Genomic DNA, 14,199 nt, shown 5'->3' on the forward strand with positions numbered 1-14,199 from the left:
CGGCTTCTTCCTTTCCTTTCTTTCTCTTGTGTTTTTTACAGGTTTTTTTTTCTTTTTAATTGGTATTTTTAGCCGCCCCGTCAGCCACGGAGCCGTCGGGATGGGCGCGGAGTGTGCGGCGCCTCTCCAGCTGCCGCTCCGTGCTCGGCAGGCTCAGCGTTCCACACGGACACCGAGCCTTTCCCCCGGGCGTGACTGTGTGTTTTTGTTGGAAACGTCTTGATGCGGATTACGAAAAAAATAAAAAAAAAAAAGAAGAGGAGACTCCTGTGGCCAGGGATGAGCCGATTTCGAAGGACGCACGGACGCGAGCCACGTTCCTACAGTTCTGGAGCCGACAGAATTGTGTCTGAAGCGTGCTGCGACCCCACACGCTTGCTGCTGCTGGTCCATGAGAAATCTTTGCTTTTTGTTCCGAAATGCTGTGTCTACTTTCGCAGATCTAACACGCACACCTGAAGGACACAGAAAGAGCCCGTTACCTTCGGAGATGGCAGCGAGGTGCCATGACGGCGGAGGCTGGCCAGGTACACGACCCCCGGAGCAAAATCGGGCCCCCCACCCACGGTTTGTGAAGAAAGCTTCATGGGCACGCGGCCGCGAACCTTCGGAGCGCTAGCGACAAGCTGGTGTCTGGGCGCCTGGCCGACCAGCCAGCCAGAGCCAGCAGCCACCCTCGGATCCCCCACTCGACAGCCTGTGCTGCGTGCGCGCCCTGGACACGAGGACCCACCACGCCCCCGGTGTTGGCCGGACGGCGCCCCCACCGCCCCGAGACCCGCAGGTGCCGCTTACGGAGCCATCGGACGCGCTGGCCCCCACTTTGTCTCCTCGGGCATTCCAGCACACCTCGAAGATGCCGCCTGTGCCTCGGTAGCTGTGCACGAGACTCCCGCTCTGCAAAGCAAAGCCATCGTCACTACGCCGCGAGGGGACACTCGGGGGACCGACGGGGTGTTAGGGGCGTGCCCCACGCCCCGAGGCCATTCCCAGCAATGAGTGATTGTGGCGGGGGCGAGGAGGCTGCCTCGCTCCGGCGTGAACTGGGGAGGGAGCACGTCGGCATAATTATTACACATACAGGCAGAGCTTTAAAACGACTCAGAAACACTCGTGGTTTCTACGAGAAGACCGAAATGGTCTGGCGAGTTCTCGGCAGCACATGGGGGACCTCACGGGTGTCGGGTGTGCGCGATGCTGTCATATTACACACCCAGCCCTTCCTGGAGACCTAGCAAGTGCCTTGTAAGGCGACCCTGGCAGGTCGTTCGTGAGCTGTGGGTTTTCTGGGCGGCCTGTCGGGGCTGCGAAGCTCGGCGGGCCTCACTCAGGCTGGCTCCGTGCGGGGGCCACCACCACCTTCTCCTCTCCCAGAGGACAGAGTTCGGGTCACTCAGGGCCTGGCGAGCCTGAGGCCCCAGCAGACCTCCCCCTGCCCCATGCCAGTTTACGTAGCTCATCGGCCACCTCCTCCGGCCACCGGGGGCCTGGACTTAATGCCAGCCCACCCGCCTGCTAACCACGCCGGAGTCGGGACGCTGGGGTGGGCTGACGTGGGGGAGGGGCCGCCAGCTCCTCTACCCCAAGATCACGGGAAATGGGGCGCTGCCTCTCTGCAACCCCGCCCACCACCCCCCCGCTTCTGGCGGCCGTGACCCTGTGTCCCCGACTGCGTCCCATCCGTTCCTAGTCTGCAGTCAGAACCCCCGTCCCCTCCCACGTGGCCGGACACGCCCATGGCGGCCGCGGTCACTCCAGTCCTGTCCCCTTTGACTCATGACGACGGGACGACTCGGTGCCGACACGCGCTCGGCTACGCGGAGAACACTTTTGTCCGAAACATCGAAACGGCCCGACTACAGCACACGTATCCCTCCCGGCCCCTGGCCTGCTCCCAGGAGGGAGCGGCTCGGAGTGGAGGATGTCGCCCCCGCCCCGGAAGCTCGCACGGAAGGCCACCTCTCGCCCGATCTGGGTACCGCAGGGCGGTTCCTCTGGTGATAAGATAACTGAGTGATGCTTTTAACATGGCAGGCTGGGGCTGCCGTGGGACAGGAACCACGGGCATTACCTGCGTGTTCCAGATATGCACGCACTTGTCGAACGAGCCGCTGGCCAGGTACTTGCCGTCGGGGCTGAAGGCCACGCTGTACACGGGCTCCTGGTGCTTGGTCAGCGTGTGGACACACACGCCACGCTCCACGTCCCACAGCCGCACCGTAGAATCGAACGAAGCGCTGCGGGGACGGAGGGGAAAAGGTCACGTCCAGGAACCGTCGCCACGCGGACAGAGGCCGCTGTCTGTCTGTCTATGTCTCCGAGACCTCGAAGTGGGAGCGGGAGTCGCTTCTCCTCGTGCAGCGCGGACGTTTCGAGACGCGCTGAGGGAGTGAGGGGGCGCCTGTCCTGAGACGGCGCTCGCCCGCACGGAGCACGAGCCCCGGTTCCGAAACGAGCCCCTCCCTTTTCTGTGATTCTGTCTCCTTCCCTTTCCTCTCTCTTTCTGCCGCAATTATCGAGGACACAAACGGATGTGCACGGCGCGTCCTTTCTGCCTTTCCTACAACTACGAAGGGCGGAGACTCCTGTAGAACATTTACCCCGTTTCCTAAAACGCTCCCACAATTTAGTACGCGTTGATTGTCACCAACTATAAAACACTGGGAGAAAATGGCACATTCAGTGAATAGAAGTTTGAATCCAGCGAGAATTAAAATACAATCGCGCCCGGAGATGCGATCGGACTCCCCAGATAATGAACCTGCAGCTCCTTTCAGATTTAGAATAGCACACGGCACACTGCCGAGCGGGTCCCTTCAACGGAGACTCATCGGGCCGTGCTCTGTCCCTCGTACGCGTGACGAAAAGGACAGTTAACGCTCGTACTGCGCACCACGTGCTCCGACCGCACCTTCCGAGCCATCGAAAAAGGATTCTAGCGTGTTCTCTGTCACAGTCACGTCAGTGGCTGTTCGGACAATAACATGAAATAAGAGAATTGTCATGGCCTTTGTGCTCTTCTGCGTCGGCAGAAATTCCTTCTAGCATCTTCCAAGAGATGGCTTCGGGGGGAGCACTGTCAGCAACAAGAGTCCTCGCTGCTGGCGAGGCCGCCCGCCCCCTGCCACGCTGCAGACACCCCGGGGAGGGGGCGTTCATCCTATTTACGGGCAAATCTGCCCCTGGTCACTTCTGCCCACCATGCGCTTCTCCGCGGCTACACACAGCGATGCCCCTGCTCCTTCCTGGTGTCAGGACATCCCTCGCGAGCCCCGTCTCTCCCAGGCTGGACAGACTCCCTCATCTCTCTGCATCGTGGCTTCCGGATGGAAGGCCTGGCCCTCAGCCTCGGAGTCTCTGCCCGGCTTGCTTTCCTCGTTAAAATGCAAGACGGGGAAAATGCTGTTCCCATGACCGCATCGGGCGTACAGCTGGCAACAGAGCCGCCGGCACGGCCCAGAGTCGCACCTGACCTCACCCTGCCCTGACTCTGACCCTGACCTGACCCGGACCCTGCCCTGACCCCGCCCTGACCCTAACCCTGCACGCACCTGGGGCCTCGCTGAACTTCAGAAGTGCTACGACTGGGGGACGTGTTGCCTGCGGAGCTCCCCTCACGCTGAGGGGCAAGGGGCCCCAGGGCCACACCAGGCTCCCCAGCCCAGGGGTCCCGTGCCGGGAAGAGCAAGTCCCGTCCCCTCTGGCTGTGAAAACCCGTGGGGACTCCATCCGCGTGGGACGGAGGGCGGCTGCAGTCACACGCCCTCCCCCTTAGGGGCCGTGTGGCCTTCCTCGCCCAGGGACGCGCTTGCTCTGGGCTCCAGCGCTGGGGCACCACGGACACTTGGGGAGGAACAGACTCGTCTGCCTTCAGGGTGAGGGCTGGAGGGGCGGCTTTCTCCAGGACAGCAGTGCTGGCAGAGGCCTCCGTTCCTTCATCGAGGCCGCGCCCCCACGCCGAGCATGCGGACACACGTGGCCGCCATATCTGAGTCTCCATCTACGTGGCTGACACTGATCATCTCACCCTGGTGATCCCAAGACCCCGCCGCCCCTTGCAACGTGCAGGCCCACCCAAGCCGCTTCCAGGCGCGTTTCCACACCATCGGCCTGTCTCAGTCCACACTTACAGACCTTCCTAAAATCGCTCAAGTTCACAAAGCCACAACGAGCAGCATCTGGCTGCCACGTGCCCCATACTTGCTCAGCAGCCTGAAGCCTGCAGCAGCCAGCCTCGGTGCACGGCTTAGCCTCTCCCAGGCTCCTCCGAGCCTGGCACAAAAGGCAGCCATCTGCAGGTCACTCTGCTGCTCACACCACGTGGGCGCGGGCCGCGGCTGACCTTGGCCTGTCCCCCAGCCCCTGGCAAGAGGCCCCAGAACCAACACACCCGAAGGCCGGCTTCAAGCCACACCAAAGCACCACCTCCACAAATGACACACCCAAAGGGTGGACCGGGCAGGCACGAGAGCCCCGTTAAAGCGAATCCAGCTCTGTAGGGTCAGCCCCTGCACAATGGTTCCTCCTCTGTGGTCTCCGCCAGTCCTCAACCCATCAGCCTGATGGTCAATCCCTCCTACAACCAAGGCTCAAGTACCACAGGGGGGCACACGCAACCCACACAAGGGACACACTGGGAGCACCCAGCTCAGGTGCCCAGGAGACTGTGCCTCTGGGCCCCACAGGACACCTACATACGTAAGGCCACTCTAAGACCGGGAGATAGAACAGCCCTACCTAATACCGAGAAAAAATCCATGGATGGAGCCATAATGGCAGACAGAGAAACATGTCCCAAATGAACAAACAGCACACAGCTCCAGAAAAAGAACTAAATGGAACAGACAAGCCACCTACCAGATGCAGAGTTCAAAACACGGCTCATGAGGATGCTCCACGATCTCCGTGAGAACGACCACAAAGAGATAGAAAACATAAAAATGGAAATACAGAGCATAAAAAAGAACCGGTCAGAGATGAAGAATACTATAACCGAAATGAAGAATACCTCACAGGGAATCGACAGTGGATTAGATGAAGCAGAGGGCCGAATCGGCGATCTGGAAGATGCGGTAGCAGAAAACACCCAAGCAGAACAGAAAGAAAAAAAATCCCCCCCCGCCCCTCAAAAAATGAGGGTCATTTAAGGGGCCTGTGGGACAACATCTAGCTAACAGGCATACCAGAAGGAGGAGAGAGAGCAAGGAATAGAAAACCTATTTGAAGAAATAACGATGGAAACCGTTCTTAACCTGGAGAAGGAAACAAGCCCAGCAAACTCAGAGAGTCCCCAAGAAGATGAGCCCAGAGAGGCCCCCAGCAAGACGCATCCTACTCAAAATACCAAAAGTTAAAGACAGAGAATCTGAAAAGCGGCAAGAGTAAAGTAGTTACCCACAAGAAAGGTCCCACAAGACCGTCAGCTGATTCCTCAACGGAAACTTTGCAGGCCAGAAGGGACCGGCACGAAGCATTCAAAAGTGATGAAAAGCAAGGACCTAGGACCAAGGTGACTCTATCTAGCAAAGTCGTCATTTAGAAGGACAGATAAAGAGCTTCCCAGACCAGAAAAACCTAAAGGAGTTCATCACCCCCAACCAGCGTTACAGGATATGTTACCGGGACTTCTTTACGCGGAAAAAGATAAAAAATGTGAATGATAAAACGGTAATAACTACATTTTCTATCAACGATGACTTTAAATGTAAACGGATTCAACGCTCCGAGCAAAAGATAAAGATAAGGTGGCTGAGTGAACAAACACGGCCCTGACCTGTGTTGCCTGCAATGGAGTTTAGATCGAAAGACACACAGACTGAAAGCAAACGGGTAGAAAAATCAATTCCATAAAAATGGAAACAGAAAAAGCTGGGGTAGCAATACGGACACCAGACAAAATAGACTTTAAAACAAAGGCTCTGACGACAGACAAATACACTTCTGGGTATTCATCCAAAGAAACCCAGACACTCCTTCAAAAGGACATGTGCATCCGTACGTTCACGGCAGGATCACTTGCAACAGCCAAGGGAGGGAGACAACCTGCGTGTCCACCAACGGACGAACAGACAACGAAGACGTGGTCCATGTGGACGATGCAGTGTCACTCGGTCACAGAAAGAAGGAAATCTTGCCATCTGCAACGACACGGATGGACCTGGAGGATATTGTGCTGAGGGGAGTGAGTCAGACAAAGACAAACACCATATGATCCTCGCTCATACGTGGACTCTAAAGAGCAACGTAAACGCACAAACCAAACAGAAACGAACTCAGATACGGAGAACAACACGATGGTTGCCGGATGCGGGGGCGTCTGCGGATGAGTGGACGAGGAAAAGGGATTAAGCAGGACGAATGGGCGCTCACGAAACCGTCACGGGCACTCACGAAACCGTCACGGGGACGTGAGCTCCAGCGTAGGGAACGTCGTCAGTAACACTGTGATAACCGTACACGGTGCCAAGTGGGGCCCAGACTGACGGAGGTGATCACTTTGCACGTTATACAAATGCCTAACCGCTGCGCTGCAAACCGGAAACTAATATAATCCTGTACGTGTCAAGTGCAACTGAGAAATGGCAAATCATTTAGAAGCGTAAGGCAAATCAAAGGAAATGCAGAACTGTCATTCTCCCGAGCACGTGACACCTGGCTTCCTGGCATGTCTTCAGTTCGGCTCAAACAAACTCTTATAAAACTTGAAAACAACCAGGACACCACCACCGAAAATCCCCCCTGAATATCCTGAATGCGTCTGACAAGCGTCAGGACGAGACGATTCAATGACCGCAGCCTACAGCGCTGTGGCTTTGTGGAGGCCACTTATAACCGTCCTTCCCAGCCCGGGAGGAGTCTCACTAACTGGCCATCTCTCTCCCTCCAATGCTCGTGCCTTAAAGCATTCGCCGTATCGTTTTGGTCAGATCTGGCTAAGCCTGGGGACCCTTCTATTGATACTCAGAATTTTCGCCACCTGCAGCTCCTAGCTCAACTAAGTAAAGCAAGTCCGCATTAAACTGTGCTTCTCTGCTGTAAAAAAAACCCACAGAACTTCACAAAGCAAAGTGTCAGACGCCAGGACATATGACCAGCCCTCCTAGCAGCCTCGTGGTTAAAAGGATCTTTACTTCAGATGAGGTGTCACCCGACACTGCTGTCCGGTGGGCTTTTCAAAGGGAGCTACAGAGGACTTACTATGGAAGGGTGTACGCAAATTCCCAACCGAGCTTAGCAAAATCTCCCGTCCCCCTTGGAGATGAGTAACTGGTCTGGCCACGGGGAGCCGGGCCGTGTTCCCTTTACCTTGCGAGCATGATGCTGGAGTTGGGGTTGGTGGTGGCCGGCCCAGTGGGACTCCACTTTATGGTATAGATCTCTTTGCTGTGAGCCTGAAGGTCGTGGACACACGTATCCTGCTTCATACTCCAGATCTGGAGAACACACAGATGGGACAGTGTCAGCAAACGCTGTTTCGCCGGCCGGGAGACGTGTGACACCGGTCACTCTGGCGGCGTCCATGACGTTTCTGGCTCACTGCCCGGCGGGGCGTATGGCTGGCCCATCGGCCGGTCATTGGCCAGGCAGAGGGGTGGGGCAAAATGCTAGAGGCACCGGTGGGGACGGACACGGGGAAGGGAAGGGTCCTCGGCCGATCAACAGGAGTTAAACGGTGACAGCGACTCCTCGAGGCACCGACGGGGACAATGACAGGGGCAGGAGGCTGCTCGTGACTCACGAGCCAGCCCGAGCGGCAGCGAACGCACGACCTGCAGTGCATACAGCAGCTGGTCTGGGATCACACGGCCCACTCGTCCACACCACGTTACCTTCAGCGTCATGTCGTCGGAGCAGGAGGCCAGCAACATTCCGGAAGGGTCCCATTTAATCGCGTTGACCTCGTTCTGAAAGGAAGCAAAAAGCGTGTAGGTACCACGACTGCCCAGCAGGGGGCAGGAGCGTGCTGCCGTCCAGCCGAGTCCACCCCGCTCAGCCTGGACACAAACGACCTTCGCCCCAGGGCCCCGTTTTTTTCCTCCTCACTCTGCCTTTCGCACGTACATGAAACCACAGGCACATACTGAAACCACAGGCACATACCCTAGAAAACCAGCCACCCTCATCCACGGTTCTCTAAGAATCAAAGACAAACCACAGGCAGGAAAGCAGCCACGTGCATTTACCCAAACACGCAAACACACGCGGACCAGCACGGGCGCACGGGGGAGGCAGATGCGAACAGGAACCTGAGGAGCGGAATTCTTAGTGGAGACGAGGGTGGGGTGTCGGGGGGTGGTGGGAGCTCGAAATCCACAGTAAACAGCCAAGTAAACAAAAATGCTGCGAAGCTCCAGGTAGCAGCGACAGGCAGCCTCCCAGGTCTGGGGCGCCAGGTGACACCAACCCTAAGTCCCGGAGGACAAAGAGCAACAGCCCGTGGGCGAGGGCGAAGGGGCCACCTGTGTACGAAAGAGGCGGGGTCAGCAGGCGAGGGCGGTGTGCTGGGTGTGGCGAGCCCAGAAGCACCGTGACGAGGCGGTGGCTTTGGAGGCTGCTTAAAGGGCTTCCTTGTAGGGTCGCATTTGCCCAGGACGGTCCCTACCCACGCCGTGGTTTTGGCCAAACAATGAACTGATGATTTCACACTCATAATTAATTTCACACCCCACGTGTGCTGGGATTTGAATGCTAAGTTTTATGATCGTGCTCCTTGCTGAGGACACTGAGTCTGAAGGGTGTGAAGCGAGGAAGTGGCAAGGCCTCGTCTGTGTTCCATGTGGCAGAAACCGCGGATGGCCTACAGCGGGGAAGCCCGGAGGCCAAGGAACAGGCCACCGGCGAGTCACGGCATGGCGAAGGGGCTGGACCGGAGAGAGGGGGGTGTGTGTGCGTGCGTGCGCACACACGTGCATGACAAAGAGTGTCCAGGACGACACCATGAAAACGTGGGCCTGATGACAGGTGCTGATCCAGGGACAAGGCTTAGCCAGGACACCGGCAGCCTGGGTGGCTCTGACGGCAACTGTACAAGCCACGGACAGAACTCTTAGGGCCCGGAAAGGCGAAGACGCTCCCCATGGACTGTCCCCAGCCAAGTCACCTTTAATCTTCCAGGGGGGAACAAATTCCTTCCTGAGAGTTGAGCTTTCTCTCCCTCCCTCTGCAGCCTGAGTCCCAATCCCCAGAAAGCATCCCAGAAACAGCTCACAGGTCCTGGGAAAACAGACTCAACCACGTTTAGCTCGTGTCTGGGGCAGGGTGCTGAGCTACGATAAGACCCACTTAAAGAGCCAAGAGGTGTGACAGACGCAAAGTCGCGAACGAGACAGCCGGAGGTGGCAAAGACCTCCAAAGTAAACTTATTTCTCCAGGGTGACAGGAAAAATAAGTTTACACCAGAAAGAAAGAACACGAGGGTCAGCTGACAGCCACGACGAGATGCTAACAGGACAACTGATGTCCGTGATGGAAAAGCACCTTCTTTCAGAAGCAGGGACCCATGGGGACAGAAGCTGGAAAAGCTGAGTACCCGGGAAACAAGCAAGTGCCGAGGACAACGGAATTTATGTCAGCTGTTAGCAGCAAGGGACGTCGTAAGACAGCTGAGCTGCGGGGGAGCATGGCAGGTACGAGGCGCTCAAAGCAGCAGGTCATTCAGGGGTGCCGGGTTACAGGGGAGTTTGGACACTATGGGACCCTACGGGATCTGTCCCAGAAAGGCTATGAAGAGCCTCACATGCCACACAAACGAATCCGACGAGAAGCCAGCAAACGGTGGCACGGTGACGTCTCCCACCAAATTTAGGAAAACTGGCTCACTCCTACGACCTCTGTTCAGGCTCATCGGGCTTATTTCTGCACTGTCCGAGCTGCTGTCAAACCCGCCCATTAAGATGTTCGTTTCAGACATTATACGTGTCGGTTCTTGGATTTCTATTTGACTCTTTTTTTAAAAATAGTCTTTCTTTCTCTGCTGACATTTCCCGTCTATTCACTCATTGCAAGCATCTTTTCTTTTACGTCCTCATGCATCTGTATAACAGCTAATTCTTTCCAGCAAAATCCGACACCGGGCTCATCTCGGGGTCCCCTTTTTCTCCACCGCCTGCCCGTAACTGGGTTCCTCCAACCACCTGAGCTACTACCCAACAGCTCAAGCGGCAAAGGGCTGCAGAAAAACAGCTGTCTTCATAGCATCTTTTAATCCTCGGCACCGAGAGGAGATGGCTCCCACCTCCCAGCACATTCTCGTGACCGTGAGTCCCCTGATCGCAAGTCGCACTTACTGTGTGTCCCTGGAAGGTTTTGACTGGGCGGTCACAGCCGAGTCTACAGACGTGGATACACATGTCTGTGCTGCAGGAGGCAAACGTAGTGTTGTTCTGCCAGTCCACATCGAGGGCCGGGGCTGTGGGGTGGGGACAGACGGACATCGGCCTTTACGAGTCGTGCACAGAGCTCGACTGACTCAGAACGATGAAAAGCAGAGTCAAGAAGCCTCAGCTACCAACGTGATTGAAAAAAACATTCCCAGTGCGAACGTAGCCTCTTTCCCTCGTAAGACCTTAAAGATGCCCCCTTTCACGTGTGGAAGGATGAGCAGACGCTCCGGAGAGAGGCCCTGTGACGCTTCACGGGCTCTGGGCAGCCAGGGTCCCTCATTCCCCTGGCACCGGTGACGAGGAAGGTGAGATGCACATGCTGCCTGCCCCTGGCACCTTGCCACTTGCAGCAACGTCCGCGTGGTGGGCTGACTCGACTCGTCACAGACGGGGAGTAGAAATAAGGAGAGTTTACATCCCCTATTCCAGATGCCCCACTTTAAAAAATCCCCCGCAACACGTTAACGCGTCCCACCAGCTACAAGATGATCTGAGTGGAGAAGAACCCCTTTGGGGACACAATGGGGCTTTGGGTTCAACACCCCCTGACCTTCTCCGGCCCACGTAACCGTGTCTCACGTGTGTTTCGTAAAGGCAGGCTGGCACTGCACTGGGCTAAGAATCCGCTTCCTCGGGATATGCTAGGGTTTGCCCCCTTCGGTCTGTCAATTAGAGGCGCCGCCCTGCCCGTGCCTGCCTCGCACAGGTGGGTCGCCGCAGGGGTGGACCCCACCGGCCTCTACGTCGAGCTCAATGCCCAACACCCCAGAACGAAACAGAAAAAGCAAATGACACCCAGAACTCCCTGACTCAGCAGTGGCATCTGGGCCCAGCTTGGGGCAGCAGAATTACAGGCGGGGGGGAGGCTCTCTCAGTACAGAAGTGTGCGGTGTGTGGCTGTCTCGGGCCAGGGTGCAGAGCCCTCCCACAGAGCTCTGTCACGCTCTGGAAAACATCATAATCTGCCCCCACGGCATGAGGAATGGAAGGCTACCACACCTCCTCGCTCCTGACTTAGCATCGCACGGTCTAGAGCACAGACGTCTGGCATGGAGATGACAGGCACAGGTCGAAATTCGTGGACTGGGTCACCAGGGGAGGGCGGGGTGACAGAAATGTTCCAGAATTAGATAGTGGTTCCAGCCACACACAACTGACCTGTGCTTGCCACGGACATTCAAACACATAACACACGCACACTCACGTGCTATCATACCTGCGCACACAAGATCACACCCTCGCACGCCCGCTCACACTCACGCACACCCACTCACACCCTTGCATGCCTGTGCACGCTCTCACACACCCGCTCACACCCACATGCATTAGCGCAACATATGGTTAAACTTATGCCACACCCCACGCGACACCTCGGCCACGCTCAGACACCCGCTTCGGGCTTGCACGCCAGTCATACCGCAGACGGGTCACCACGCCTTCGCGACACCCACTTCACGCCTTTCGCGACGTAAGCCATTGCCATGCCAGACACTCCGCCACGCTTTCACACAATGTTGACGACATCGCTTAGCTCACACACGTACGCACTCACACATAAGCACACACACAGGCTGGCATCCGAGCTGCCTGCACTGGGAGGTGTGCCCACTTTCTCATGGGGAAATATACTTTGTGACACCTTCAGCCATTTCCAAGTTGTCAGTAGTGTCAGATAAAAGTCCCTGGCAGCCCTGAGAGATGCGTGTGGACCCCAAGATGAGACTGCACGGAGGAGGCTGGGGCTCCCTCGGCCTGTGAGATGCCTTGATCTCTGCTGAAGACCTGTGCATAGTGATGAACGTCGGTGTCTCTGCACGAGACAGAGTCGTGGCAAGGCCTCATCAGGCCTGCATTGCATCGGCTCCCTGTAGGACCCACGGCTCCTGCTTGGAGCCCTTGCTGCAGACTGTGGGGTTAGCCCTCCCGTTCGGCCGGCACCAGGCACCCCAAACTACCTCTCAGGAAAGACACTCTGACCCTTCAGACACAGCGCCCCAGGAATGTGGGACAGAACAGCGAACGGTCACCCCCGACACTTAGTGACTCTCCCTCAATGGACACGCTTCCTGTGAAGGGAGTGGTCTCTCCTCCCTGGAGTCAACTCTAAGGCGGCTTGTTCTAACCGTGTATCCACCTGGGGGTGCCCGAGTTCCACAGAGCATGATGCCTCAGCTCATTCCAGGCAATCTGGAAAACTGGCATCTTGAGACCCTGGCTGCCCATGTGGCCTGGTGTGGCCCCAACACACAGTGGGACACGGTAAGGTCTGCAGCAGCTACACATCCGGCAGGAAAACGTGCCACCGCAGGGCTGACCCTGCCCCGTGCAGGAGGGCCTGCTGGCGATGCTGGGAATTTGGATTTCTAGAAGGTTCTCTTGCAAGGTCCACTCTCTAACTCATTAAGAACAGCTGCTTTCCTTCCGGGGGTCTCCGGCTTGGGTGCGAACCAGGCCAAGGGCACGTGTGGGACCAGAGCGTGTGATGACCCTCCGTGCCTGACCACCCCCGTCGTGAGTCGTCACTACTTTCTTCTGGGGGAGCCCAGTCCGCCCCGTGGGACTCCCCTGGAGCGCTGGATTCCAACCTCTCTACCGTTCCCTTTCTCGATTTTGCTGTGTCCTTTTCACTGTGATAAACCTTAGCTGTGAATCCGACTATCTGCTGAATCCCGAGACTTTCTCAGAGCAAATGGCCGGATCTGGGCATGGTCTCGGGGACCCCCCAACACAGCACCCTCGCGACGGTGGAGAAAGGAGATCACGCTGGTGCGGTGGCGGGGTCACTGTGACGTCCTTAAACTTTTGATGCTCGGACATTTGCGTCTTGCGAACCTCGAGAACAGTGCTCAGTACGAACCCGGCGTGTTTACCCGGGCGCCTTCCTCCCCAGCCCCCCATCACTTCACGGGCCGTTTTACCGGACGCCGGATTCCTGTTTTCACATCACGAAACACGAAAACGGAAAACTCACCAGAATGAAACGGAAACTGTTGTTTGGCTTCGCCCGTGTGGGCATCCCAGATGATCGTGGTCTGTGCTCGGCCAACAGAAACGAAAAGTTAGTGGCTGCTCTCCTCGCCGACATTTCCCCCAGAACCCTGCATCCTAACGAGAAAAGACGGTGGGCTCCTCCCCCCCTAAACCCTCACCGTCCAAGAGAGACAGAGCAGGGCCCCACGGGAGGATTTTAGTTGCTGTTTCGCTCCGGTGTGGCCAGAACGTGACCGTTTCGACACGGAAGCTCTCGTGTAAAGAAGAAGGGGTCCTAAGTTGTGTGGACTGTAGAAAATTATTAGAGCAGACGCTCAGAGTAGGGAGCCTTCTCTACATCTCAGGTCACCAATGAATGGCTTCTGTCTGTCTGTCTGGTGGAGGCACTTAAATTGCACACTCACAGACAAATCTGGCACTGCGGATAATACATCCAGTCTTTTACGTGTTTCGATGCAATTTCATATCTACGTCAGTCATCATATCCGTCTGTTCGTGTTTACGTTAAAAATACGCAGTGGGCAAAGGAAAACGTCAGAAATCACGATCGGTCATTTTGTTGATGTTGACGTTAAACAGACAGACACACTGGGCAAGAGAAAACATCCATTTCACAAAAGGCCTTAAGAACCTGAGATATATAATTCAGCCACTGCAGATTCAGCATTCTCTGAAGTTCAAGACCAGCATCCCTGGAAATTACGTTTCCTCCCTGGGTATGACTTTCAGAAACGTTATTATTGCTGCCGTGGCTGACTAATAATGGCAGCTAGACTCGAAGACTAACGGACCTGCAAATGTCCATTTCCGCCGCCCACACGGCTCA

General features: G+C 56.5%; 1 protein-coding gene across 7 annotated transcripts in view; it reads right to left on the reverse strand.

Moving 5' to 3' along the window:
• Window positions 1-279: 279 nt before the first annotated feature.
• Window positions 280-14,199, reverse strand: part of LOC120594220 (F-box-like/WD repeat-containing protein TBL1X) — a 182,123-nt gene continuing 168,203 nt past the window's right edge. For 5 of the 7 annotated variants that reach the window (XM_039852224.1, XM_039852222.1, XM_039852223.1 and 2 more), the window contains 7 exons: window positions 13,354-13,414; window positions 10,287-10,408; window positions 7,830-7,904; window positions 7,306-7,433; window positions 2,072-2,237; window positions 796-897; window positions 280-455 (listed from right to left, as the gene is read on the reverse strand). In XM_039852224.1, the coding sequence (XP_039708158.1) occupies window positions 429-455; window positions 796-897; window positions 2,072-2,237; window positions 7,306-7,433; window positions 7,830-7,904; window positions 10,287-10,408; window positions 13,354-13,414 (681 nt within the window). In that variant the 3' untranslated portion in view covers window positions 280-428. Of the gene's footprint in view, window positions 456-795; window positions 898-2,071; window positions 2,238-7,305; window positions 7,434-7,650; window positions 7,690-7,730; window positions 7,905-10,286; window positions 10,409-13,353; window positions 13,415-14,199 lie in introns of those variants that run through there. The other 2 variants (XM_039852221.1, XM_039852225.1) reach the window with 2 other exon arrangements.

This window comes from Pteropus medius, unplaced genomic scaffold (genome assembly GCF_902729225.1).
Source record: "Pteropus medius unplaced genomic scaffold, Ma_sr-lr_union100, whole genome shotgun sequence".
Lineage (NCBI taxonomy): Eukaryota > Metazoa > Chordata > Mammalia > Chiroptera > Pteropodidae > Pteropus > Pteropus medius.